Source organism: Rana temporaria, chromosome 4, assembly GCF_905171775.1.
Source record: "Rana temporaria chromosome 4, aRanTem1.1, whole genome shotgun sequence".
Taxonomy (NCBI): domain Eukaryota; kingdom Metazoa; phylum Chordata; class Amphibia; order Anura; family Ranidae; genus Rana; species Rana temporaria.
In genome coordinates this window covers 204527088-204553925 of record NC_053492.1, presented here as the reverse complement: position 1 = coordinate 204553925, position 26838 = coordinate 204527088, and the positions used below count along the sequence as shown (strand labels likewise).

The 26838-nt window shown below is 42.1% G+C and overlaps 1 protein-coding gene across 1 annotated transcript in view; it reads left to right on the top strand.

The window, feature by feature from the left end:
• Positions 1 to 26230, top strand: part of ABCC5 (ATP binding cassette subfamily C member 5) — a 117809-nt gene extending 91579 nt beyond the window's left edge. Inside the window, exons 19-30 of the mRNA XM_040349739.1 lie at positions 347 to 493; positions 581 to 710; positions 1925 to 2078; positions 2263 to 2391; positions 2697 to 2883; positions 7557 to 7646; positions 9229 to 9418; positions 9974 to 10133; positions 13757 to 13835; positions 21097 to 21210; positions 23411 to 23575; positions 25705 to 26230. Of these exons, the coding sequence (XP_040205673.1) occupies positions 347 to 493; positions 581 to 710; positions 1925 to 2078; positions 2263 to 2391; positions 2697 to 2883; positions 7557 to 7646; positions 9229 to 9418; positions 9974 to 10133; positions 13757 to 13835; positions 21097 to 21210; positions 23411 to 23575; positions 25705 to 25806 (1647 nt within the window). The 3' untranslated portion in view covers positions 25807 to 26230. The remainder of the gene's footprint in view (positions 1 to 346; positions 494 to 580; positions 711 to 1924; positions 2079 to 2262; positions 2392 to 2696; positions 2884 to 7556; positions 7647 to 9228; positions 9419 to 9973; positions 10134 to 13756; positions 13836 to 21096; positions 21211 to 23410; positions 23576 to 25704) is intronic.
• The last annotated feature ends 608 nt before the right edge of the window (positions 26231 to 26838 follow it).

Below are 26838 nucleotides of genomic sequence, written 5' to 3'. Positions count from 1 at the left end.
CGAGCATTCTCCTGGAACGGATTATACTCGTAATCCGAGGTTCCACTGTATAGCCATTTGCAAAGCAAGAGTGGCAGTTGGGGGGAGTCAAGATTCCACTGTATCGGCTTTTGTTTAAATAAACCAATATACAGTGGGGCACTTATTGCTACCTAGCAGAGCGGATTGTAGTAACATTACAAGTGGCTTTACAACCACTTTAAATCAGGATAAACCATTTGTGACCGTGTTCCTGACAGAAAAAACTTGCAATGTCTGGTGTTTAGTAAATTAAGCGGGATAGTTATTAGCTTGCAGTGCACTGGTGTAAAGTATGTGTTTTAAAATATCTTTCTTTTTTCCTTAGAATACATCTGTGGTGGTGCACAATGAAACTGTTATCAGTAACAGTATGAAGGACAACCCCCATGTACTGTACTATACTGGCATATACGCATTGTCTATGGTCATAATGCTTATTTTAAAGGCTATACGTGGAGTTGTCTTTGTCAAGGTATTGGGCTATTTATTTCTCTGAGTTGATGAGTTGGCTGACCTTGGCTGATGAGGATTTTTATTTTTGTGCTTTTTTGCCTTTCAGGGTACACTACGAGCTTCATCTAAGCTCCATGATGAGCTTTTCCGGCGTATTCTCAGGAGTCCAATGAAATTCTTTGATACTACTCCAACAGGGCGTGTTTTAAACAGATTTTCTAAGGACATGGATGAAGGTAAAAATAATACACAGCTGTTGATTATCTGCACACTAGCTAAACTCCAGTCAGCTTAGAAAGTGTAGTTTCCCTACCTCCCTCCTTCCCCCTTCAGCTAGTGCTTTTTCCTTGCTACCCCAGAGTATTGTCAAGTCCTCTGTCATCATGTGCATTGCATCACTAGCCGTGCCTACGGGTCCTGGTTTGTACTTGATTGCACCTGGGGCAGCTGTATGACCAAAAATAAGCAGCTTTTTGGAACAGTTGCCATTACCTAAACTGGTGGTCGAGAAGGCTGTCAGACCATGAATTATGATAGTAGTCTTCCACTTAGCAACAAGCATCATACACTGAATTTACAGGGGTGGCCACCCTAAATGCTTGCTTGCAAAGCATTGCACCTGAAATCGGGTGGGGCGTGCGGGGTGAATGTGCTGGAACATGCTACACCCTAAATACGGGTGTAACATGCTGTAAAGCTTAACTTATCCTTTATTAAGGCTTTTACTGTGCTATGCACTGATTAGAGTAAGGACTTTTTGACTTCTCACCATAACCTGTATGTATGATGTACAGCCTCATTAAGTCTCTCTAGAAGCTGTGGTTTCCATATGCTACACCGATGATGGCCCAAAGGCCTAAAACTGCTGTATGCAGTTTAGCGCTGTAATATTGGTGTACTTGCACTGTACAACAGCAGTTATGGATATGCATCTGATCAACAGGGTGTAAAGCAATTTGGATGCGTCAACCAAATACATGTGACTGACAGCAAATATTATATTGTATTTACTGTTGTGTTTAGTACCTAGTATGTGCTAAGGCATATGCCAGACCAAAACACACTAATAAACGTATAAAAGGACACATTTGTCCTCTTGCTTAATACCAGCATAGTGCTCATGTCTTAACATTTTTAAAACTACAGTATTTCCTCCCCCCCCTGCAAAATTACCTATACTAGAGCCAGATCTATTGATGACAAAAAAAATTCAGGCTGAGCCTTCGTAATGGTTCTGCCATTAGTACCAACAATCTCCTGTTGTAGCATTTTAAGATATTGAATGATATACAGTATGTCCTAATTGTATACCCTTATTCCAGTTGATTTCCCACTGTTGCTCATCAGCTGATATATATTTTACCCAAATTGTTTGTTTATTGCACTCTTTTGAGGAGAACAGATGAAGACATGTTGATTGTGTTGTCTTGTTTTCCTTTTTAATATGCAGTTGATGTCCGGCTTCCCTTTCAAGCTGAAATGTTTGTTCAAAACATTATACTAGTGTTCTTTTGTCTGGGAGTGATTTCCTTTGTCTTCCCATGGTTTCTAGTAGCTGTTGGACCTCTAGTTGTCCTCTTCACCATATTGCATGTTGTTTCAAGGTAAGTGTCTCCCTGCAAATGTAGTAAGCCTAGCCTATATAATTCTGAATATTGATTCAGTAAACTGCACAATTCAAAGAAAATATAAGAATAGAAGTCTGTAAATGTTAATTTTATTACTGTAATTGAATTGATTAAAGGAAAGTGCATTTACTAAACACAGTTGATTCCTTCATCTTTGCAGGGTTTTTATCCGTGAGTTAAAGCGACTGGATAACATCACACAAAGTCCATTCTTATCACATATTACAGCTAGTATTCAAGGACATTCCACAATCAATGCATATAATAAAGGTCATGAGTTTCTGCACAGGTAAGCACACAGTATTTCCAAGTGGGTCTTGATAAAAACAATTCTCGGAGTCCTGTGTTGCTTTGGTGGTGATTGGAGTAATTTGCATGCTTCCACAGCGATCGCTTAGTTATGAGATCAAGCTCAATCAATGTTTTACTATGCAATAAAAATCTTACCTAGCGTTCAATGGTGTGAATAATTTTTCAGTTTTGCCCTGAAGTTTTGTAATAAACGCAATGGTAGAAGTCTGGGTTTTGAAAGGATCTTTTATTGTCTTTGTTGCACCTTGCTTATGTCCAATTTTCCTTTTGACTGTGTTTTAGGTACCAGGAGTTGTTGGACAGTAATCAGGCTCCATTCTATCTATTTAGCTGTGCCATGCGGTGGTTGGCCATACGTCTGGACGTAATTAGTATTTCCCTGATTTCCACCACTGGCCTCATGATTATTTTGATGCATGGCAGTATCTCTCCAGCATATGCTGGGCTTGCTATGTCATACGCAGTACAGGTAGGTTAGACATGACTGGAAGGTAAAAATATATTTTTTTGTCTGTTTAATTTGAGTTTATTCAATGCTCAACATATGTGAAGAACATTAAACCTACATCACAGAGCTTTATTATTTTGCATTTATATAGCGCTATACTGGTAAATGGACACTGGCCAATGGGCAGTTTTTTCCACCCAGGCATAACTTCTCCCACCTCACCAACCCTCAGTTTTGAGCTAGTGTTCTTATGTGATGATTGCATCTGTAAAGTCTCTCTAAAGATACCTTTCCAGGACATTTTGCTTACAGTCTCTTTTATAGTCTAATCTGACCACCCCATTACTAGGGTTGGATTGGTGGCCTATGACCTTGGGGTCAGATGGATGTTGCCTAGTCCCCACTAAGGAAGTTTGGCCCAGTTCATGCTATACTTTTGTTGCGTGGCTCTACCAATAGAGAGGTGCTTAAGAAAGGTGGGATTAGATCGTGCAAGTGCTTTTTTTTTCTGATGTCAACGGACCATGTGGGGGTGTCATCTTAGGTCTGGCAGATGTTTCCAGCGTTTAGTACTACAGCCTCTTCTCCAGCAAAGTCCATTTAACACATCGGCACAGGAGCTGATAAGAGATGGCAAGTACAGCTGTGGCACCTACTGTGCGGGTTTTGTGTCACCATCAGGTGTCTTGGTTTTAACTAGACAGTCCTCCCAGGTGATCGCCACCAGATGGTCCCCAGCCATTGCTGACCCTTGGAGGCCAAAAGCAATGTCATAACATCCATTCTGGCCCTGTCAGATGTATACACACGTTTTTTTTTTTTTGTGCTTGAAAGCCAGAAATAGATTTTTTTTTTTTTTGGATTTTCCAGCATAGAAGAGAGATGTGGGGGCTTACAGACCCCCGATCTCCTTGTAAAGAGGACCTGCTATGCCCTATTCCTATTACAAGGGATGGTAAGACTCTGGTAGCTGAAGTCAGTATCAGTGGTATAGACAGTGAAAAAGTTAAAGAGAACATTAATATTGCTGACCACCCACCCTATCTCGCACACAGTCCTTCGAACACACATAATGTGGTCTTCCAGTCAGGTTTGTGGCTCCAAGTTACAGCTGCACTGGATTTATATGTTGTCCATTGTAGTGTGTGTTCTTTGTATTTTCATATTGACTGCCTTTTTGTGTGACACGTTGTCCTGCTATGTGATATCCCTGCAGATATTTAATTGCTCTGGTTTCCTCTTAGACCCAGGGACAACTTTGGGCCTGTTGCTGCTACTATTGCTACAGTTATGTACAACAGGGCTCAAAATTTCAAGTCATGAGCTACTAGCCAGGCCTCAAGAGTTACTCGCCACCAGTTGCCCCACCTAATTCATACACTGCCCTGCGCCTAATTGCACCTGTAAACACGCCCTCGTAGATTATCTCATGGAATGACAATGTTTTATGCAGAATCAAGTTCCAAAATTAAATATTACCAACAACAACTTTAACAAAATTGGACAGGGCACTGGGGGCAGACCAGAGGGACAGGGCACTGGGGGCAGACCAGAGGGACAGGGCACTAGAACTGGGTCTCTTCCCCATTCTCTTGCTGTCTTCTCTGCAACTCCCATCCATCCTCTCTCTCTCTCCCATTCATCTCATCATCAGGAGCCTGTGTGCGCGGCTCCACGCTTGCATGTCCCCACTTCCCCCTTTTATTCAGGCTGGCAGTGAGGAGAGGAGCTGCAGCACAGCGGGAGGGAGTACAATCCAGCGCTGAGATCCACACAACTGCACAGCCATTGACACCATAGCACAGCGCACACTGACAGCGCACAGCACACATTGAGACCAGTCTGTTCACAGTGCTCAGGCTAAACTGTTGGACACTTACATAGAGCACAAGGAGAAGAAAACTGCACAAACTAGAAGGCTGTCGCTCTCATGTCAGGGCAACTTTCAGTGAGCGCTGCACCGGAGTGGTAATTTTTGCAATCCTCCACCTCACTCATTACTTTCTGCTCTCCAGCTACATTGGTCGGGGCCCGGGGGAGGGGGGCAGGCTCAGAGAGGTCATACTGTTAGGTCCCATGGCTTAATGAGAATTGTAAGTAGAGCACCTGTGTACTGCTCTGCCTGTGCGTGGCTCACCAGACTACTTTTCCCGAGCATGCACCTTTCCTCTTCGGCCGCCAATCTCATTGGGACTCTAATTGTAGGCACAGATTGGAGGGAGATTGGTCATGCAGCCCTGTCATCACTCGCCCCCAGCTTAAATCCACTCGCCAAATGCTAGTAGGTGAGTGGAATTTTCAAGGGCTGATGTACAATATGGTATTGCCCTGTTCAAGATGGCCAGGGTGTGGGATTCTGTTCTCCCCTATATGGGCCATTGATAAATGCCTGTTTTTATGGCAGTTAAATACAATCTTGTCCTGGAACGTGCAAGGAATGAATGATGGAGAGAAGCGGGTGGCATTGTGTTCTGCATTAAAATCATACCCCAATGCGGTGGGGTGTCTGCAGGAAACTCATCTACAATTTTTAATACCTTATTGTTGCTTCGGCACAGAGGCTTTTTGACACTGTTTCACTCCACCCATACCGCATATTCAAGAGGGGTTGGTATTCTTCTCTCTAATGTTCGATTTTTTTATTTATTATTTCTGTGTAAAATTGCTGGGGTAGTATGTATTTTATAGCAAATATTTATATTCCTCCACCCCTCTCTCCTGAGTGTTTGAGCTGTCTCACTTAATTTATGGCTTTGCATTCAAATGCACCCATGTGGGACTTGGGACATTTTAATTACCTAGATAAATGTAAAGACAAATTTGTAACAAGTGGGGACAGGCCTACTGGCCCTGCGGGCCTCACTTTGTTTGCCAGATTGGTCTCAGATTTGGGGTTGTGTAGAGGAATAAATACCCTGATGGAAAGTGCTATTCTTGCTACTCTGCTTCACACAGGGGTCTATCCCATATAGATATGTGTTTTAAGTAACTCACTCGCACAGTCTATGGTGCATGTGGATAAATATCTGATTGCTCTCCCCTGAGATTGCAAATCTCCATTTCAGGTACTTCAGGTTCCAAATTGTGGAAGGTTTAACCCTTTTTGGTTTAATCTCTTTCCAGCCAAGGACCCGCTTCCTAAAGAGATCCAAACTTTTCTCCACTATAATAGGGGTTCAGCTGAACCTAGAGTAGTATGGATTGCCCTTAAGGCAGATGCCCGGGGGGCCTTATTAGACCGATTGCCAACATTTAAAATGACCACTAAGGAGTGGGAAACACCAGTGCTTAGTGAGGCGTAAAAAGTGGAGGACATTATTGGCGTTCTCTCTTTTGTATGAGCTGGAAATGGGTCTGCTCAATGTCCCACAATGCAGCTCTTGCTAAAACCTTGGGTGGAATTGAAGCGTAGATTGGGTCTCACTAGTTTTCTTCCCTGTACTGCTATTTGGCGTAATAGGTCATACAAGGAGCTGGTTAAATTTGAAATCTATTTACCCTGAATAACAGCTGGAGTTAAATATTTATCACAATTTTTTTACCGAGTAGGAAGTCAAAACCTTTGAAGGTTTTACTGTATACTGTACACTCATATTACTCTCTGCCCTCAAGGAGCTTGCTATTCATTCTTATATTGGGGCCAATTTAGGCAGGAGCTTAATAAGCTACCAGCATGATTTTGGAGTGTGGTAGGAAACCCGGAGTACCCGGAGGAAACCCGTGCAGGTACAGGGAGAACTTGCAAACTCCAGGCAGGTAGTGTTTTGGCTGGAATTCAACCTGACGATCCTAGTGCTGCTAGGTAGAAGCGCTAAGCAGAATGCAGAAATTAGATATGTGTGTTTTATTTTATTTTTATTTTTTATTTTTTTGCCATCTTTTTTCCATTGGGAAGATTTCCCTTTCCTTGCCAAAACCTTAAGTGAGAGGAAATCCCTGCAAATTGAGTAAGGCATTTGGGTTCCCTCAATTACTTTTCTGGAGTCAACCCAAGATTTGGGATTTTCTTTTACTTTCATTTTGAATGATAACGGTAAACATGACAAGAAAAAAATTGGGATTTAAAGGACAGCTGCTCCCTTAAAACTGCCTATTGGAACATGTTACCTGGTCATCTGCTGTACATACAATGTCTGTAGGTGGGAGGTAAATATATAAATGTTCTCTCTGTCATTTAGAGAGGCTTGGTGCACTGGGTTGGCCAATTGGGGGTTTTGCTTCTGAAACTCTCAGGATCATGGGAAACGTTTTTTTTTGTGTGTTGGCATTTATCATTCATATTTACTGTAAGCAAATTATTTTGGACATTGACTGGAAACAGCCTGTGAAGTTTTCCTGATTAAAAATAAATACATGTAGTCCACAATACTGTATGAAAGAAAACTGCACATATTGCTAGAACAAAATGATTTGTTCTAGCCCCGTGTGTATAGGTAAACTTTTTTTTTTTTTTGCATATATATTTTCTCCTTCAGAATTGTACTGTAGATAACTGAGGTATAGCCATTAACCGTGTTGCATTACTGCAGAAATTTGACTGTTATGGCAGAAACGTATTACATTAGGCTTGTGTGATATTGAAACATTGCCATTATCTACTTCTATATCTGCATATATGTCTCTTGTGACAAGGCATTGTGAATGAAAAGTAGTTGACATGTGTTTAAGACTTTATTTTTATTTATTTTTTCCAGTTAACAGGATTGTTCCAGTTCACAGTTAGGCTTGCTTCAGAGACAGAAGCTCGTTTCACATCAGTGCAGCGCATCAGTCATTACATCAAGGTAATGGGGTTTTGTCTAACCGGAGAACAGCAGCTAGGCATGTCTGTACCATAGTGCCTCCGCCAGTATCTTTTTCACCTCTCGTCTCAAGTTATCATAGTTATGATGCAGATAAATCTCGGTTAGAGTCAAAATACAAAATTGTCATGGGAACCTGAGGAGACACCTAGAGGGTGCACGCAGCAACAGTCCTGAACACCTTTTTGCATTTATTTTCACCTAAGCTCCTTTGTTCAGGTTGTTTGAGATGGTTGGGTTCTGACTGGATCTAAAAAGCAGGGTGCTTGTAAAAATGATACTGTCTCTCTTCAAAGCATTATCTTCTAATTATGATGCCAATATCCTGCCAAAAATGTATGTGTACAGATGGGGGCAGGCGAGTGGCTGGTTTTAATCACAGTTGTGTGATATCTGTAACAGGCAATGTGCAGCCATTTATCTTCAAAGTTAACAGCAGAAGACAAGTTGTTGTCTAGCTGAGGTCTGCTCCCCCTTACCAGCAGTTTTTTTAACATTCTAATCAATGCCTATGTAAACGCAAAGGTACAGTGGGAGTGGAAAAGGGAATAGCCACTCCAGGTGGGAACCCAGATGAATATCCTCCGTTGCAGACAACTCAGGTGCAGGCCTATGCACTTGGAAAAGCAGGAACAAAGATTGTCTCTGGACAGCCGCACTCTGAACAAATTGTAGCCTTTTATTAAAAGGACAGCACTACAAGTCACAGCAAAATGAAACCTGACTGACGCGTTTCGCACTGAAACTAGTGCTTAGTTATAGCTATGACTAAGCACTAGTTTCAGTGCGAAACGCGTCAGCAGTCAGGTTTTATTTTGCTGTGACTTGTAGTGCTGTCCTTTTAATAAAAGGCTACAATTTGTTCAGAGTGCGGCTGTCCAGAGACCATCTTTGTTCCTGCTTTACAGTGGGGGTGGGGCAGAGCAGCCAATGACTTTACCAGAACTGATAAATATGGAGGTTTGAGACTGGGTAGGACAACAATTTGCACTTAAAGGGGTTGTAAAGGTTTGTGTTTTTTCCCCTTAATGCATCCTATGCATTAAGGTGAAAAAACACCTGGCAAACACGGCGTCCTCTTCTCCACTGAGTCTTGGCGTTGATTGGATAGATTGATAGCAGCGCAGCTCCCGCTGCTGTCAATCAAATCCAATGATGTGGCAGCGCCCGCAAGGTAACCCCCCCCCCCCCCTCTGGAGAGAGCATCCCAGAGGGGGTTATCTATTGTGGGGAGGAGCTGCCGTGGGACCCCCAAACAGGAGGTTCGGGGCCACTCTGCAAAATGAACTGCACAGTGGAGGTAAGCATGACATTTTTGGTGGTTGTTGTTTTTTTGTTTGGTTTTTAAATGAACCTTTACAACCACTTTAAGTCCAAATATCGTCTTTGAATGCCTCATCTATTTATGTATAATTTAGGGAAATCGGCATTGATTTGCAATGTGTTCATAGGTCTTCTGTGCAGGTTTTTGTGTTTCCTTGACTCTGCTCTTCTGAATTGCAATCCAGGTCCTCTAAGAATGTGTTCTATTCTGCATGATCTAATTTGTACTTTTTTCTAACAGACCTTGGCTCTTGAGGCTCCTGCCCGTATTAAGAACAAGGCTCCTCCAGCAGATTGGCCTCAAGAGGGAGAAATTGCATTTGAAAATGCAGAAATGAGATATAGAGAAAACCTGCCTTTAGTGTTGAAGAAAGTGTCATTTACCATCAAACCCAAAGAAAAGATTGGAATTGTGGGAAGAACTGGATCAGGTGAGATAGTTGAACATGAAACAAATTAATCTAAATAAGGTATACAAGTCTAGAAGCTTGTTATCTTACCATCTTATAACAGTATAATGGGGGGCAAACAGTGATGTGAGAAGTGATGCAGTGGTTTAGAAAATGGGCAAAGCACTGCTAATCATGCAGTGGAAACAGTTCACCATGGTTAACGCACTATGCAATAAACATTTTTTGCCTGGTTTGGATTTAACTTGAAGCATGGTGTGTTTTTTTTTTTTTTTTTTTTCCCTGTGGCTATGTGATATCAACTTTACTGTATGATTTATTTATACAATAGGGCAGTGCTAGAATTTTTTTACAATTCGAATAGTACATTTTAGTTCTGAAATGCATGTTTGCTCCAGCTTTTTGCTTCCAGATTTCTACGTTTTGAGAATGATTAGAAGCAAAAATGTAAATTGGTGTTTTGTAAACGCTCCTCACTTGTGAATGGGTCTTCAAAATGCAAAACATGCCTAAATGTATCAAAGTTCATTCATACATCCAGTAAAATCTATGTCTCTTTTCTTTCCCCTGTTGCAGGAAAGAGCTCCCTTGGTATGGCTCTTTTCAGACTGGTAGAGCTCTCAGGTGGATGTATTAAAATAGATGGTATAAAAATCTGTGATATAGGCCTGGCAGATCTGCGAAGCAAACTGTCCATCATACCCCAGGAACCAGTTCTATTCAGTGGGACTGTACGGTAAGATCTTTGAACGTTTTGACCCCCCCTTCATTCTGGTTGGGTAATGTTTATATTTATAGTACAAGTACATGAAGTATTCACTTGGTATTTTGAGGGTAATTTTTCCCGTTTTTATTTTATATAAATCAAATGGTAGATGCTTTAAAACACAAATGATTTGTTAAAGCAGTATTAAACCCAAAAGCAAACATTTATCATATTTCTTAGATGTGATGGTTGCATTACTTTTCTTTTTAAAGTGGGAGTAAACTCCCATGGTTGACATTTACCTATAGGTACAGCAAATATCTCCTAAACATTCACAGTTTAGGAAATATTTACTTGTGAATGGACCAGTGACGTCACAAGCTAATGCACTCTGAAGCAACGGCATGCTCGTGCCATTCCTTCAGAGTTCTGTGCCATGAGTGACGACATTGCGGCACGGCCAATCAGACGGCTGGAGGATGCAAAGTCTGAAAAGAAGACTGGGTGAAGTTGGGAGCCCTGCCAGCTGTGAAAGTGCGTCGCTGGAGGGCTTAGTTTTAAGGTAAGTTTCACATAATGTGTTAGTATCTGATGCATACTAGCACATTATACCTTTACCTTGCCAATTTAAAAAGCATGATGGTTTACTACCGTTTTCAGTCTTCCTTTCTTTTTTCACCTGGTGGTTTGGCTAGTGAGTCTTTCTAAAGGACAAGCTCTCTTGCAAATGTAGCAGTTGGAGGGATGAGACAACCATTTACATCTGATGGGTGCTTTCAGTGATCAGCGTTTGTGAAATCTTGATTCCAGAAGGAGAAACTTGTTGATGTGACTACTGGCGTTTGGCTTCAGTTAGTGTATCTAAATCTCCTAGTTACTACTGAACTGGTCGATGTTCGTTTTGTGTGTACTGGGCTTTATATTCCCCTCCCCCAGGTTAACCGTGCTGCTGTCCAAAGGTGCCACTGTACTTCTTCATCCATAGTGGAGGAACTCTAGTACAGTAATTTGTTTACCTTTTAAAGTATTTTATTGGAAGTTTTACAAATATGTAAAAGAATAAGCGGTAGTACCACAGTACCGTTCTCACTGAAACATTTGAACATATAAGAGATGCAAAAAAAAGTGACACCCACGATATTAATCTCAAAATGGTCAATAGCCATTTGCGCGTGAGGGTCAATGGTGTAGTTTTTAAAGCATGGACCAGATGGGTACAAACCAGTGGCGGCCCATCCATAAGCGGCACCGCCCCCCTAATCCATGCAAGGAGGAAGAGACGCAGGGTAAAGCCCGCGACCTAGATGGGGTAAGTGCGGGGCTGGTGGGCCAACGAGCAAGCAATTGGGTGACAAAAAAAGGAGCCCCAGCCGCCACTGGTACAAATGCATGCAACACCACCCAACTATCAATAGGCCTTACATTTAAAGTTTAAATCATTGTTTTCCTGGGTAGTCAAATACACAAGAGGAAAAAAATTCCGAAAGAGAAAGGGTGAAGACCTGAATCTGAGTCAGAGGAGGTAAAGCAGCCTCTAGCCCCCCCCCCCCCCTTCCCCCTCCAAAAAGAGTAAATTATCGTACAAGAGCGACATGCATTTAGTTAGCCCACAGCTCCCAAATTTGTAAACATTTTTGGGCTGTATCATTCAAAATGCTATAAAATATTTTCATTTAGCCAAGTGACCTTTGCCTACCTGCACCAAGGCTATACAACAGGTTGTTTCCAGAATTTGGCAGGAGTCATCTTGGCCCCCAGTAGAATAAAAAAACATGAGGAATTGTAAACCATGACAATGAGAAGCAATATATGGGGAGTCTGGGGAACCGACTGTCCCGTTAACTTATGGATCAGGGCAAAGATACCATTCCAAAAGCCACGAATCCTCCGGCATTCCCCAGATACGACACATTGTCCCCAGCATTTGTCACCCCCTAAAACATAAGGGCGATACAAATGGGTACATTTTAGACCAGAGTTGGGACTAAGCAAATTTGCTTCTACCAAGGCTATGTTCAGGATACCAGTACAGTATATGACTGTAGGAAAACTTTTGTGCCATACCTCCATCCCAATCCATATAAAGGAATTTAGGAAGTTGGTCCAGTAATAACCCATAAATGCCTTATCGGCCAGAGTGAATGTAGAAAGTGTGAATTTTTGAGAAAAAAAAAAAGAAAATTCTCCAACCGAGGCATTTCGAGGACCTCCAAACAGTGGCATAGTGTGAAGGGTCCCCTATGTGTAATAAAGTGTCCAATTATGTCCAGCCCTTTTTCCAACCATCAAAGGCATTCTTGTCCAGCCCTGAAGGGAACTCTGGATTTTTAAATAAATGTGCCAAGGGACTAAAATGGAAGACAACGTCACTGTTGAGACGGAGCTTATCCCACATAGCCACAAGTGGGAAAGGATAGGTGCCAAAGTGGGATGTCGTTTAGGAGAGTTTTACAAAACGTAGCTTAACGCACAGCCTGGAGTGGCTATCCTTTCCATATACTGTATACCCATTCTGGTTTGGTGTACAATACAGGAATTTTTACTGGCCAGATCACCAGGTGAAAACGGAGGGAGAGGAGAAAACAAATGTAGCCGCCACATCTAATGATTGGTAAGCTGCAAAATATAAAACGTTTTTTGTTTTGGGTTGAATACCACTTTAAATAGGTGGCAGATGTGATGCTCAATTCACTTAAACTAAAATACTGCAGACCACATGCGGTAGATTCCAAAAACTATATTAATTCATTAATAAACTTTGCTAAAATACCACCTTCACCATTTCTTTAAATGGTGTGGTATTTTAGTATTCAAAATGTGCAATGTTAGCTGGTTGGTAGAAGCAGGCATCTGCTGCATTCTTTTACCAGTGACTCGTCTGCTGTCAGACGAGAATTCCCCACTGACATTAGAAAAGCATGTAAAGTGAAAAGGCACTTTCTGGTTTGCTAAAAGTTTTAAGGAGGATTTCACACCAAAAATCCATACCAGACACAGGAAAGGGGTGGGGCTAATGAATAATTTCCCTGCTTCCTGGCCGACTACCCCCCCACATGTTGAGGGCCTGTGAGCTGGTATGGTGTGTGTGTGTGTGTGTGTGTGTGTGTGTGTGTGTAGGTGTGGGGGGGGGGGGGTCACTCATGGCTGACAGCTCATTAAGAAGTTAGATGGCACATGGCTAGACCACAACTTAATAAATGTATTTGTTTACTTTTGTGAATTGACTTTTACATCTATGCAGTATTTACCTGGTGTTTCTTATTTTTACGGTAACTACCACTTAAACCTATAGTGAATTAAGATATCCAATATCGCATGCGATGTTTTGGAATAATGGGGTTGATTTACTAAAACTGCAGAGTGCAAAATCTGGTGCAGCTGTGCATGGTAGTCAATCTGCTTAGAACTTCAGCTTGCTTAATTAAGCTTTGCCCAAAAAAAATAAACTGGAAGCTGATTCGTTTCATTACAGAGCTGCACCAGATTTTGTTCTCTCCAGTTTTAATAAATCAACCCCAATGTGTCACGTGACCCAATTATTGCATGCGTTATGGTTTAGCGAATTGAGCCCAATAAATCTTAGGGGCACCTGATGTTTGTAACTATATGTGGGATATCATATCTGTTAATATTGCATATGTTTTAATCTATAGCTCAAATCTGGACCCATTTAACCAGTACAGTGAGGAGCAGATCTGGGATTCCCTAGAAAGGACACACATGAAAGAATGTGTAAGTATATTATTCCAAAGATTTTTTTTTTTCTAACTGACTTCCTTGTTCTCACTTTTTCCAAAGCTCCAATCATTTCTAACACTTACCCCTGTTACATAGGTTAATAAAAAGACACATGTCCATCTAATTCATCCAATAAAAAAAAAAAAAAAAAATATGCCCTTCACAATCCTATACCCACAGTTGATCCAATGGAAGGCAAAAAAAACGTAAAGCATGATCCAGCGGGGAGAATTCCTATCCCTGGTGTTATTACTTATAAATGTTAGTATCCAGTTATAGCTTGTGCCTTTTTAGGAATGCATCCAGCTCTTTAAAAAAAAAAAAAAAAAAAGATCTACCAAGTTGGCTAGATCTAGTTCTTGAGGGACAAAGAAGGACAATGGTTGGACTTTAATTGAGGCATGCACCCCAGGGAAATAACAATGAGAATTTTCATTGTTGATCTCCTGGGGTGCATGCCTCAATTAAAGTCCCACCTGTGTCCTTCTTTGTTCAAAATATTGGGGATGGAAGTGCTTGACTTTATGCCTTGCGCCTCATTTAAAGTCCCACCCTTCTAGTCTTTCATTTATAGTTCTTGAGGGAGTCTAATCCACTTTTTCACCGCTCTTACTGTGAAGAAGCCTTTCCATATGTGAAGGTTAAATCTAATTTCCTCCAGATGTAAAGGGTACCTTGTCCTCCATTGACCAGAAAGTGAGTATCTCAACACAAAGTTCACTATATGGTCCCCTTGTGCATTTATATGTGAAAAAAAAAATCCAATCTAAACCATTGATGGGCACAAGAAATCTTTACTGTCAAGTTATACTTCCACCTAGAGGAGGTTTTGAACACTGGCAAACAAATCTGTAGGTCAGCCCAGGAAAACCCCTCCCATATTCAGCATGTTTTTTTTTTTGCTAGTGTCCCAGAAGGTCATCTTTAACTAGGAAAAGTCTAACCATGTTATTGGTAGTTTTTTTGCTTCTATTTTTCTTCAGTTCCTCTTCATTTAGGGTTATTTGCTTCATTGCTCGTGATGGTGTCTGCATGAGCGCTATCTGGATTTGCCTTTTTTCAACCTAGCTTTGGAGTTCTGTACCATGTAAATGTACCAATAAAAACTGACAGGGGCTCTAATCCATCTCCACTCTGTCCAAAATGTAACACATGTTTTTTCCCTTTTAGTTATACTTTAAATGTGTGCGTGTTCCAGGTTCAGAGCCACGGGCATTGCCTCAATGCTTGGCTGGTCTCTAAAGACTTATTCTGTAAGTAGGCTGATTAGCATTTAGAAGCTACCTAGTTTCCTGCCTTGCACTGCAGCAGGGGTTAACACTGAGGCCTGACAAAATCCTCCGCTGGGTTAAGTGTTGCACACATACCCACTTGCTCTTTCTTGCCATTTAGCATTGAGGAAGGCTCCCCCAACTGCTGCTCTTGCTTTGCAAATGGCTATACAGTGGAATCTCGGATTACGAGCATAATCCGTTCCAGGAGATTGCTAGTAATCCGACGTACTCGCATATCAAAGTCATAGACGTCAATGGAAACTAAAATAATTGGTTCCGCATTGACCTCAATGGCATGCAATATCGCATGTTGCACTCGGAAACGCCCTGGAAAAGCTTGGCTGTCCTTGGAAAGGCTCGGAACGGCTCAGATCGGCTCGGCTCCTGCGCCCCCGCACCTCAAGCCAAATGCGGTACTGCAGGCCTCATTAGCCCCAATAAAATACGTTTACCTTTTTGGTTGTAACATGACAAAATGTAGTAAATTTCAAGGGGGATAAATACTTTTTCAAACCACTGTAACTCCAGTTTCCAGCCCATTCCAGAAACCCATATACTGTGACCGTAGTCACCTCAAGGTTTCAGACACTTAATGGGCTACCAGGTGTCTGTTTGTGAGCACTTCAGGTCCTGCCTTGTACCCATTTTTAATCTGGAATCCTTCTACCCAGTGGCGGCTGGTGCTCAAAATTTTTGGGGGGGCGCAAAGGAAAAAAAAATTGCAGTCTCACTGTGCCCAAACGCAGCCACTGTTACATGCCATCAAATGCAGCCACTGTGCCATCAATTCGCACCACTGTGCCATGCCATTAAACGCAGTCACTGTGCCATGCCATCAAATGCAGTCACTGTGCCATCAATTCGCACCACTGTGCCATCAATTCGCACCACTGTGCCATGCCATTAAACGCAGTCACTGTGCCATCCATTGTCACCACTGTGCCATGCCATTAAACGCAGCCACTGTGCCATCCATTGTCACCACTGTGCCATCCATTGTCACCACTGTGCCATCCATTGTCACCACTGTGCCATCCATTGTCACCACTGTGCCATCCATTGTCACCACTGTGCCATCCATTGTCACCACTGTGCCATGCCATTAAACGCAGCCACTGTGCCATACATAGTCACCACTGTGCCATGCCATTAAACGCAGCCCCTGTGCCATCCATTGTCACCACTGTGCCATGCCATTAAACGCAGCCCCTGTGCCATCCATTGTCACCACTGTGCCATGCCATTAAACGCAGCCACTGTGCCATCCATTGTCACCACTGTGCCATCCATTGTCACCACTGTGCCATCCATTGTCACCACTGTGCCATGCCATTGTCACCACTGTGCCATGCCATTGTCACCACTGTGCCATGCCATTGTCACCACTGTGCCATGCCATTGTCACCACTGTGCCATGCCATTGTCACCACTGTGCCATGCCATTGTCACCACTGTGCCATGCCATTAAACGCAGCCCCTGTGCCATCCATTGTCACCACTGTGCCATGCCATTAAACGCAGCCCCTGTGCCATACATTGTCACCACTGTGCCATGCCATTAAACGCAGCCACTGTGCCATCCATTGTCACCACTGTGCCATGCCATTAAATGCAGCCACTGTGCCCTTTAATGGTCCCCACTGTGCCCTGTAAATTGCGTTCTCCCCCCCCCCCCCGCCCGGCACTTACCTTTACTGGAGTCAGGCATCCACGTCCCACGATGTCTTCTCCCGCCCTCGATGACTGACAGGCGTCTCAGCCAATCAGGTTACAGGTAGCCAGAACCGGCCAACGTGATTGGCTGAGACGCCTGTCATCTTATTCAAGGGGCGTACAGTCTGTGCGCTCCGAGACCCGAGGGCTGTATTGGGAAAGCCTATCAGAGCCGTTGGCTTTGATAGACATTTCCCTACAGCCAACCAGCTGGCATTATTCAGATGGCCGGACATTGAGCGCCGACCATCTGAATGGCAGCGGCGAAAATAACATAGATTCGTGCAATGCATGAATCTATGTTATTTCACTCAGTGGCGGTGAGAGCCAGAGGGGGCGGCGCTCCAGCGCCCTCTATGGACGAACCGCCACTGCTTCTACCCATATAGGGTCTACCTCATTGGTAGACTTTAGCTCCATGAAATGAGGCCTAATCACCTGCTTATTGTGTTATTGCTGACTGCAAAGATTTTAAGTGTTGCTCACACACCATCCCCTGCAGGTTTGATTTGTGATCTACTAGACGGATTTTACAATTGGCCCCCTTTTTCTGATTTCTGTATAAACTGCGATTGAATCAGTACTGCTTCCTTCAGACCCACTTCAAAAGTCCCTGATTCCTGAAGCATCTCAAATTACAGTGGTAGATACCTTCACATATTTAGGCGCAGTGGTTTTCTGGAATAGATAAGATTTTTTTTTTACCTAAATTGACTCTTAAATAGGTTTAAAAATAAATGTGCCATTTGGTCCAGATTGCCTTTAACGGTAATGTGTTTCTGTCTATGTGTCACAAAGGTATCACTTATTTTTTTTTCTCCCCATTTCATTAAAGGCCTACTCTAGCCCTAGCAGGAACAAAGATTGTCTCTGGACAGCCGCACTCTGAACAAATTGTAGCCTTTATTAGGACAGCACTACAAGTCACAGCAAAATAAAATAAAACCTGACGCGTTTCACACTGAAACTAGTGCTTAGTCATAGCTAAAAAATACAACATTTCCAGTTTATAGTATACACTCAGTAGGACTCACCTTGCTTTTCACTTATTTATTTATACACGGTGTACACATTTGTTTCACATTTGTGTTACATATTACACGAATATTTGGATTACTTATGATACACATACACAACCTTTGTCCATCTTCATCCATACAATTAATACATACATTTTTTCTTCATTTCACTGCACAGCACACTTTGTACATGTATGAGAGATTTCATTATTTCCCTTTTATTAATTTATGTCCTCGTGCTGCAACACACTTCATACATTCATTCACTGGCACATGGGGCTCACACACAGTCACACCAATGTTACTACAGGTGGTTTTGTCGTTTTTGTTTTGTTGTTTTTACATCTGTATAACATTCACCATCTTTTTATAGAGATACTCTCTATATAATTTTTGTATGCACATGAAGGTATATATGTGTAAATCACCAAACGCACATCTTCTCTCTTTTATTAGAGGGTTCTTTCACCAGACACTCACCCACTTATTGGTTTGATTACTAATTAGATAATTAGACACCACCTGTTTTCTTGAGTCTTCAGTTGTTTTGTCTCATTAAGGTTGTATATATATTTGAGATCATTTGTTGTATTTTTTTTAGCTATGACTAAGCACTAGTTTCCGTGCGAAACGCTCCAGCAGTCAGGTTTTATTTTATTTTGCTGTGACTTGTAGTGCTGTCCTAATAAAGGCTACAATTTGTTCAGAGTGCGGCTGTCCAGAGACAATCTTTGTTCCTGCTTTGCTAAGTGCATAGGCCTGCACCTGAGTTGTCTGCAACAGAGGATATTCGTCTGGGTTACCACCTGGAGCGGCTACTCACTTTTCCCCTACTCCAGCCCTACTCTGCTGTTGCAGATCTAGTTCATGCACAAATTGATATATCTATCTTGAAGGATCTTCATGCAGCTGATATGGTGGTGTTTCTTCTTTATTTGAGAATTCTTGTATCCTATACCACATCATGGTCTTCCAAAAGAGGTGGTCTCCTCTCCATTGCTGGATCTCTCTTTACACAGGTCTGCTTCAGACAACATTGAGCATGTGGGTACTTCCGTGTCTTCGCCAACGCTAAGGAACAGGAGTCCCTTTTGTGATGAGGGAGGTAGCTTGGTTCCTCCAGATGTCTTCTCCCAATGGAGTACACCTTATTGGCAGTTCTGACGTTCCTGGCTGTTAACACTTTTGTTCCCCTGGGGTAAGGGGTACAAATTGGGTGCTTTTTAGACTATGGCTTATGCTTTGGTTCCACCTCTGAGTGTTATGGAGCTTGTTTTAGATTTATCCTCCGTAAATTACTTTAAAGTGGAGGTTCACCCTTTAAAAAAAATTCTGACATGACATGGATTTGAGCCATCCTACCGACAGAATGCTGGTGTGTTTCTTGTTTTTTTTTCTCAGCACATACCTCGTTATCACGATTTTCACCTCACGGCAATCCCGCGGGAGTGGGCGTTCCCAAGCACTGCCTGGGATTGACAGGCTTCCGAACGGCGCATACTGCGCTTCACAGGTTGCCGACAGAACCCGACCGTCGGTGCGCAGGCGCCGTATAGAGCCGCACCGACGTTCGGATTTTTTTCGGCAACCTGTGACGCGCAGTATGCGCCGTTCGGAAGCCTGTCCATCGCAGGCAGCGCTTGGGAACGCCCACTCCCGCGGGATTGCCGTGAGGTGAAAATCGTGATAACAAGGTATGTGCTGAGAAAAAAAAAAACACCGGCATTCTGTCGGTAGGATGGCTCGACTCCATGTCATGTCAGAATTTTTTTTGAGGGTGAACCTCCACTTTAATGTTCTTCTATCCTGCCATGTTGGAGCTATACGGTCTAGCTTCCACACCTGCCTACCCTCGTGAATGTTTCTCACACACCCTACTACTTTAGTCAGGTTAACTTTATGGGTTCAAACCTCTGTGTTCCTGAGTGGTCCCAGGAGTCACTTCACACCTCTTGTTAGTGTGTTGTGATGCCACACATGAGTTTGCCTGGCCAGGCAACCACCCTTTTTCATAGAGTTCCATCTCCTCAGCCCTAAGGGTTTAGCATGTAGACTGGTCTTTTTCTGGACCGTTTTTTTTTGTCCTAGGTTTCCCCTAGCGAGAACTGTTCCCTAGCGTTTTCTATTGATTACAATCAGATTTTCTTTTCTACTCGGGAATGTGGTCTTCCATCGGCTCTGGTGGGTTTTGGTTAGCTTTTCATTGGTTCAGTATTGCCTTTTGATCTTTGATATCCTAGTTTTGAGCATGGAGTTGATTCTCAGTGTAGTCTATGGTCGTGTTTGCTGGTTCCCCTATTTAGTAGGGGGCCCCACCTCATCTGGGTTCTGATTTTGAGCATTGGTCTTTCACGCAGCTCTTTGGCTGTAGGCAGTCCCTATTCCTCTTCATAGGACCGGTTAGCGGTTGTTGCAACTCCGAGCTGGCTTTCATGTGTTTTGCACTAAGGCGAGGCTTCCGTCCAGCCACACTGCCATAAAGCCCAGATCTGTGGAGGGCTGCAGTGATGGTTCTTTGTCATATCTCCACACAGGATCTCTGGAGCTCAGTCAGAGTGACCATTGGTTTCTTGGTCACCTCTCTTACTAAGGTGCTTCTCGGATTTCTTATTTTGGCCAGGCGCTCTTGGAAGAGTCCTTGTTGTGCCAAGCTTCTTCCATTTGACAATTATGGAGGCCACTGTGATCTTAGGAACCTTCAGTGCTGCAGAATTTTTTTTTATAACCTTACCCAGATCTGTGCCTTGCAATAATTGTGTCTCTGAGCTCTGCAGTCAGTTCCTTTTGACCTCATGACTTTTTCTCTGATACAGTATGCCCTGCCAGCTGTAAGGCCTTTTATAAAGGGGGCGTGTGCCTTTCCAGATCATGTCCAGTCAGTGTAATTTACCACAGGTGCACTCCGAGGTGTAGAAATATCTCGGGAATAATCGAGAGAAATGGGAGGCACCTGAGCTAAATTGCAAGTGTTGTTGCAAAGATTCTGAATGTCTATGCCAAATAGATTTTTCTGTTTTTCCTTTTTCATAAATTGCAAACATTTCTAAAATTCTGTTTTAACGTTGTGGATATTGGGTATTGAGTGCAGATTAATGAGAGCAAAAAATGTATTTAAACAACTGTATTACATGCTGCAGGATAACAAAAAATGAAGGGGGTCTGAATACTTTATGAATGCACTGTGTGTGTATATATGTACATAAATACACACCAATTTTTTATTTATTTTTTGCTTGATGATTCTTTTAGGTGAGTCAGCTACCTTTTAAACTTGAAACTGAAGTTTTGGAAAATGGGGAGAACTTTTCAGTAGGAGAGCGGCAGTTGCTGTGCATTGCACGGGCTTTGTTAAGGCGATGTAAGGTAAGTGCACACTGATAATCTAAATATTTTGATTGATTTATATCCTATGGTTAGTATAAAAGAATAAGAATAGAAGTAAAATTGCTTTTTTATTTTGTGCTGAATCTCCTACCATATTGTATCAAAAATTTTGGCAGTGAGATCTTTCAGCACTGGGTTCGCACTGGAGAGGTGCGGGAAACCACATATGATTCGGACAGGAATCGCACATCATTCCTATTCAAGTCGCATGCAATTTTTTTGCCGTGTGATTTGAGCCCATTCATTTTGTAAGGCTGAAATTGCACCGCACTGGACACAAAAGGACAAGGCCTTTTATTTTTTTTTTGCTGCACCGGAATCTGTTTGCATGTGTGTTCACACTCATGAGATCCGATTCTGCGTTTTTGTGTCCTGTTTTGGGTTGTCGTTAATGCGATCTGTTGCGGGTGTCAATTTTAAATTAACACGGTGCGATTTTAGTGCTGTGTGGAAAACGCAGCTAATCCTCAGCGTTTCCCACATCGCATATATGTGAACCGAGGCTTATTGTAGTGGCTGTACATCTGGCAGCACATGAGTGACAAATACACTGTGTGTGTGTGTGTGTGTGTGTGTGTGTGTGTGTGTGTATGTATGTGCATACATGAAACAAATTGCCTTTGTCATAGCTTGAGGGGGGACCTGTGCATGCCTGTAGCGGAGGCAGTTGCACTCCTGTTACAATCTTACCACCCCATACTGCTTAATTATTGCCCCCTTATTAACCCTGTAGCCACCTACTGGCCCAACACTCAACTTATAACCCACTTTTTTTTTTTTCTTTTTTTTTTAGATCAGAAAAATATTTTATTGCGTTTCCAATACAAAAGTACAGAAAAGGGGGACAAATACCATTCTGTACATACAGTACAGAAAGGGATATAACATACAAACACTGGTACACATAATAAACGGATATGGGTTTCCCTGACGTACCACTGCCTAATGTTATAGCAGTATGTACTCGAAGAGTGTACATCTGATTGACCTTTTTTTTTTATTAAAAAGATAATGTAAATTAACTAACAAACTTCCACAGGAAGGTAAACCAAGTAATAATAAAATACCGCAACAGCGACCCTAGGGTCTACAGAGTTCTCTTTTTGAAACCAGCCAGTGAAAAGTAACCATAAACCAGTATTATAACACTAGTTGGGGCAAATGCCAATGACTGCATACAATGAATGTATTCAGTTATTGCAGCACCAAGCGCATAAAGAATTAGACCTGCAGGGGTCTGAACAGGACTAATTGGGATGGTGCTAAGCCCGGGTGTCTAGCCATGGTTGCCATATTTTATAAAATTTGCTAGAAGCGTTTCTATGTTATGTTAGTTTTTCTTTAAGGATGACCTTCACTTGTTCAATCCACTGTTTAGTAGTTGTCTGCGGTGATGACCATAATCTAGCAATTTGTTTGTGAGCAATGTATAATAGTACCGCCACGTTTTTGCAGCAGGGGTGCCCACCCCAATTCATTAAATGGAAGATCCCTCAAAGGGTTTAGTAGTGAACTCTACATCTTTCCTACAGACTGAATAATAAACACTGATTTGGGGTTTTTCACTAAATGTAGCAGAATACATTTTGATGTAAATTTATGAAGAAAGATTGAATTTTATAACAAGAACTAAAACACATTTTTTCCAAAATTTTTTCTTTTTAGCAAAAAAACAAACAAAAAATCCCAGTGGTGATTAAATATCACCGAAAATAAAGCGCTATTTGTGTGAAAGAAATTTATTTAAAAAAATCATTCCTTTAAAGTACAGTGCTGCATGTCCGCAATTGTCATTCAAAGTGTGACAGCGCTGAAAGCTGAAAATTGGCCTGGGCAGGAAGGGGTAAAAGTGCCATGCATTGAAGTGGTTTTTGAGTGGAGGTTCCACAGCAAAAAGCATGAATGTGATGCCTACTACAGTGATTTCCAGCATTAATGGGGATTGGCCAGGTATGACACGTGCATACTTACATTGGTCCAACCTGGACCAATCCAACGCTGCAAAAATATGCATACCTAAACTTTAGCTATAAGTTCTGGTGTAGAGAACTACCTTCAAAAGTTAAATTTGGGTGGCTAAAGTGCTGTTCAGAAGGACAATATGACTGATGGGCTTTGCTGTATTTTTGTATTATGCAATAACATATGTTTTTATATGTGTGATTGTTTTTATTCTTAGATTCTAATTCTTGATGAAGCCACAGCTGCTATGGACACAGAGACTGACATTTTGATCCAGGAAACTATTAGAGAGGCCTTTTCAGACTGCACTATGTTGACTATTGCTCACCGACTCAGCACTGTACTTGGGTCTGACCGTATAATGGTGCTAACACAGGGACAAGTGAGTATAGAACATCTGTGATATTAATAAAAAGCAACTTTGTAATTAAACTCTGATGAAAGAAATCATAATCTGATAGGTTTAGGTCAGCTTGCCCCAGATCTAGATGTTTTTGTTTTGTGACATATTACCATTAAATCAAATTTGTCTGTACGCCTGCACAATAAGAGATACCCAAACATTTCTGCTTTGTACATCCTCATTAACGGTCATGGTGATGTATAGTCCAAAATCACTGAGATCCTTTAAAGCAGACATTGGACATCCATCTAAACACCTGCCACTGCTCTGAATGGCTCCATAAGCACTGCCAACTAACAGGAACAGCAATAAATATTTCAAAGAAACCCATGCAAAATATTTCAACGTTATCCTGGTATTTTTATTTGCATCTATAGAACACTGACATCCCACTAATCATGATCCGTCATAATAGGTTGCTATATTGAATGTAGGGTTATAGGTCAGACCTGTGCAGAAAGCCTGGACAGTCCATGTACGGTTGTAATTTAGTGGTTCTAAACCCTTTGAGGGGGGGACCCTGCAAGACAAAGGCATAATGAGCTAGTATGCATAGCATAGTAGCTTGTTATGAATTACTTGCCTTAGACCGAAGCCCCCGAAGTGTCCCGTTAAATGCACGGTCACTGAAGCAACGTCACATATGTGCCATTGCTTCAGTTTGTCCCAGAGCGTCGATGACATTGGCACATGCAGGGGACAGGGGATATCCTAAACCGTACATGTTTATAGGCTTACCTGTGGCATAAAGTGGTCTGTAAGGGTTTACAACCACTTTAAAGGGATTGTAAAGGTACATGTTTTTTCACCTTGTATGCATTAAGGTGAAAAAAAAAAAAACATCTGACGATTAGCGCCCCACTGGTGGGCCGCTAATGGTCAGATGTTTTTTTTTTCACCTTAATGCATACAAGGTGAAAAAACATGTACCTTTACAATCCCTTTAAAGTGGTTGTAAACCCTTACAGACCACTTTATGCCACAGGTAAGCCTATAAACATGTACGGTTTAGGATGTCCCCTGCATGTGCCAATGTCATCAACGCATTGGAACAAACTGAAGCAATGGCTAATATGTGGCCTCACTGTGTCCATGCCTCCACTGACGTTTAACATGGGAGACTATGGAAGGGGTGCTCGGCTTTGAAAAATCGGTGCTCCCCAGCCGTAGGTCCCCCAGACAACAAACTTTGAACAATTGTAGAGGAGAAATAGGGCCGGTACCGGGTCCCCAAATTCACTGGAGAAATAACCGTTTAACATGGTAGTCTATGGAAGGGGTGCCAGATTTGAAAAATCGGTGCTCCCTGGTCGTAGGTCTCCTGGACAACAAACTTTGCACACTTGTAGAGGAAGAGTGGGGCTACATGTGTGCCAATTTGAGGCCCAGAGAACCTACGGACAGCTTATACTGGGCCCCCAAAGTCGGGAGATCAGGCGCAAAAAGGTGACTCGAGTATAAGCAGAGGGGGGCATTTTCAGCACAGAAAAATGTGCTGAAAAACTTGGCTTATACTCGAGTATATACAGTACTAGCTAGGTCTTCCTTCCAAGCATGTTGAAGCGGTGGGTGCTTTTAATGTGTGTTTAAAGTCGAAGCAAGTGTAAATGAGCCCTTAAAGTGATTGTACAGTCTTATTTAAAAAAAAAAAAAAACGTGTTTATACTTGCAGTTGGTTTTGCACAGAGCAACCTGGATCCTCCTCTTCTCGGGTCCCTCATCGCTTCTCCTGGCCCCTCCCTTCTGTCGAGTGCCCCCACAGCAGGCGGCTTGCTATGAGGCACCTGAGCCGAGCCACAACTCTTGTGTGTCCATTCATGTGTCTCAGCCAATCAGGAAGAGAGTCCTGGGCAGCTAAGACACTTGTGGACATTGCTGGAGTGAGAGGAGGCTTCGGTAAGTAATTGGGGGTGCTGTGGAGGCAGCTTCACACGCAATCTTTTATCCCAATGACAAAAAAACCTTCTGCCTTTATAACTCTAAAGTATGATGCACAGTTCTTATTTTTCTTCATTATAGCTAGTTTCACTTTTGTCATGAATTTGACGAATTAGTTAAAATACAGTACATAGCCTTGTTTTCTAATGTAATGAAATTGGTTGTTGCAGGTCACAGAGTTCGACACACCATCTGCCTTGCTGTCCAATGAGAACACTCGATTCTTCTCAATGTTTGCTGCAGCAGAGAATAAGACTACCGTTAAAGGTTAAAGGGCTAAATTACTAGCGTATCCGTTGCCTCACCTAGTGGGGCTGTACGCTGCTTCTCATTCCCTGCCTGTGGCAGGCACACTCCTCCTATTTTTTTTTTCCGTGTCTGACAGGAATATTTTGCCTTTCCTTTCTGTTATAGTTTTTATTTTTTAGCACAAATCAATTTCAGGATTTAGGTTTTTTAACTGTTTTGAAGATATTCATGTTCTATTATATTTATTCCCATTACAAAAGGTTACAAAAATGTGTTTTCGTTAAGAAATGCACTGAAAAGATTAAAAATGGTTCAGGCAACCATAGTTCTGTATGTAGCCGGCTTAGAATGGAGCTTTCTACATGCATCTGTATATAGCTATATTTACTGTGAAGATGTAAGCTGGTTTATTTTATATTAAAATGAGCACTGGGTTAACTAAAAAAAGTGTGCTTGTTCATTATTCTGGTAGAATTTCTCGGTTTTACACCCATTATACACTTTGAAAAAAATAAATAGAAAAATGATCAGTGTGGGTGAGAATCCTATGAAGCTTTCCTTTATAGAAATGTTGGTCAATATCTGTGGACAAAATAACTGTTAAATTGGTTATTCCTCTCGGTCTTTCTTGTTTAATCCTTAGCCCTTTTCATGGTTCCCCTCTATCTTAACAATTGGGGCACATTGATTACTTTATGTTTTCTTTTTTATTCATCCTGGGACACAGAGTTGGGCTAATATTCATTATATTATACTTCATCAGGTGTATGGACACTGGTAGACCAAAGGTTGTTAGACAGGGGGTGATCCCCTAAATATAACCCCTCCCATACAGGAAGCACATCCGTTTTTTACCAGTGTCTGCAAGGTGGATGGTACGGTGTGTTGTGCTCTGAGCTCCAGGTCTTTATTCCCATGAACGGTTCCAAAACTGAATCAAGGGATTGATCGATTGGATTCATTTGACACAGGCATTTATGCTTGTATAAATGGTACACGAGCCTCACAAAGACTACTCAAGATCCTGCAAGGTTTTTCCTGTATTGTGGCCTTAG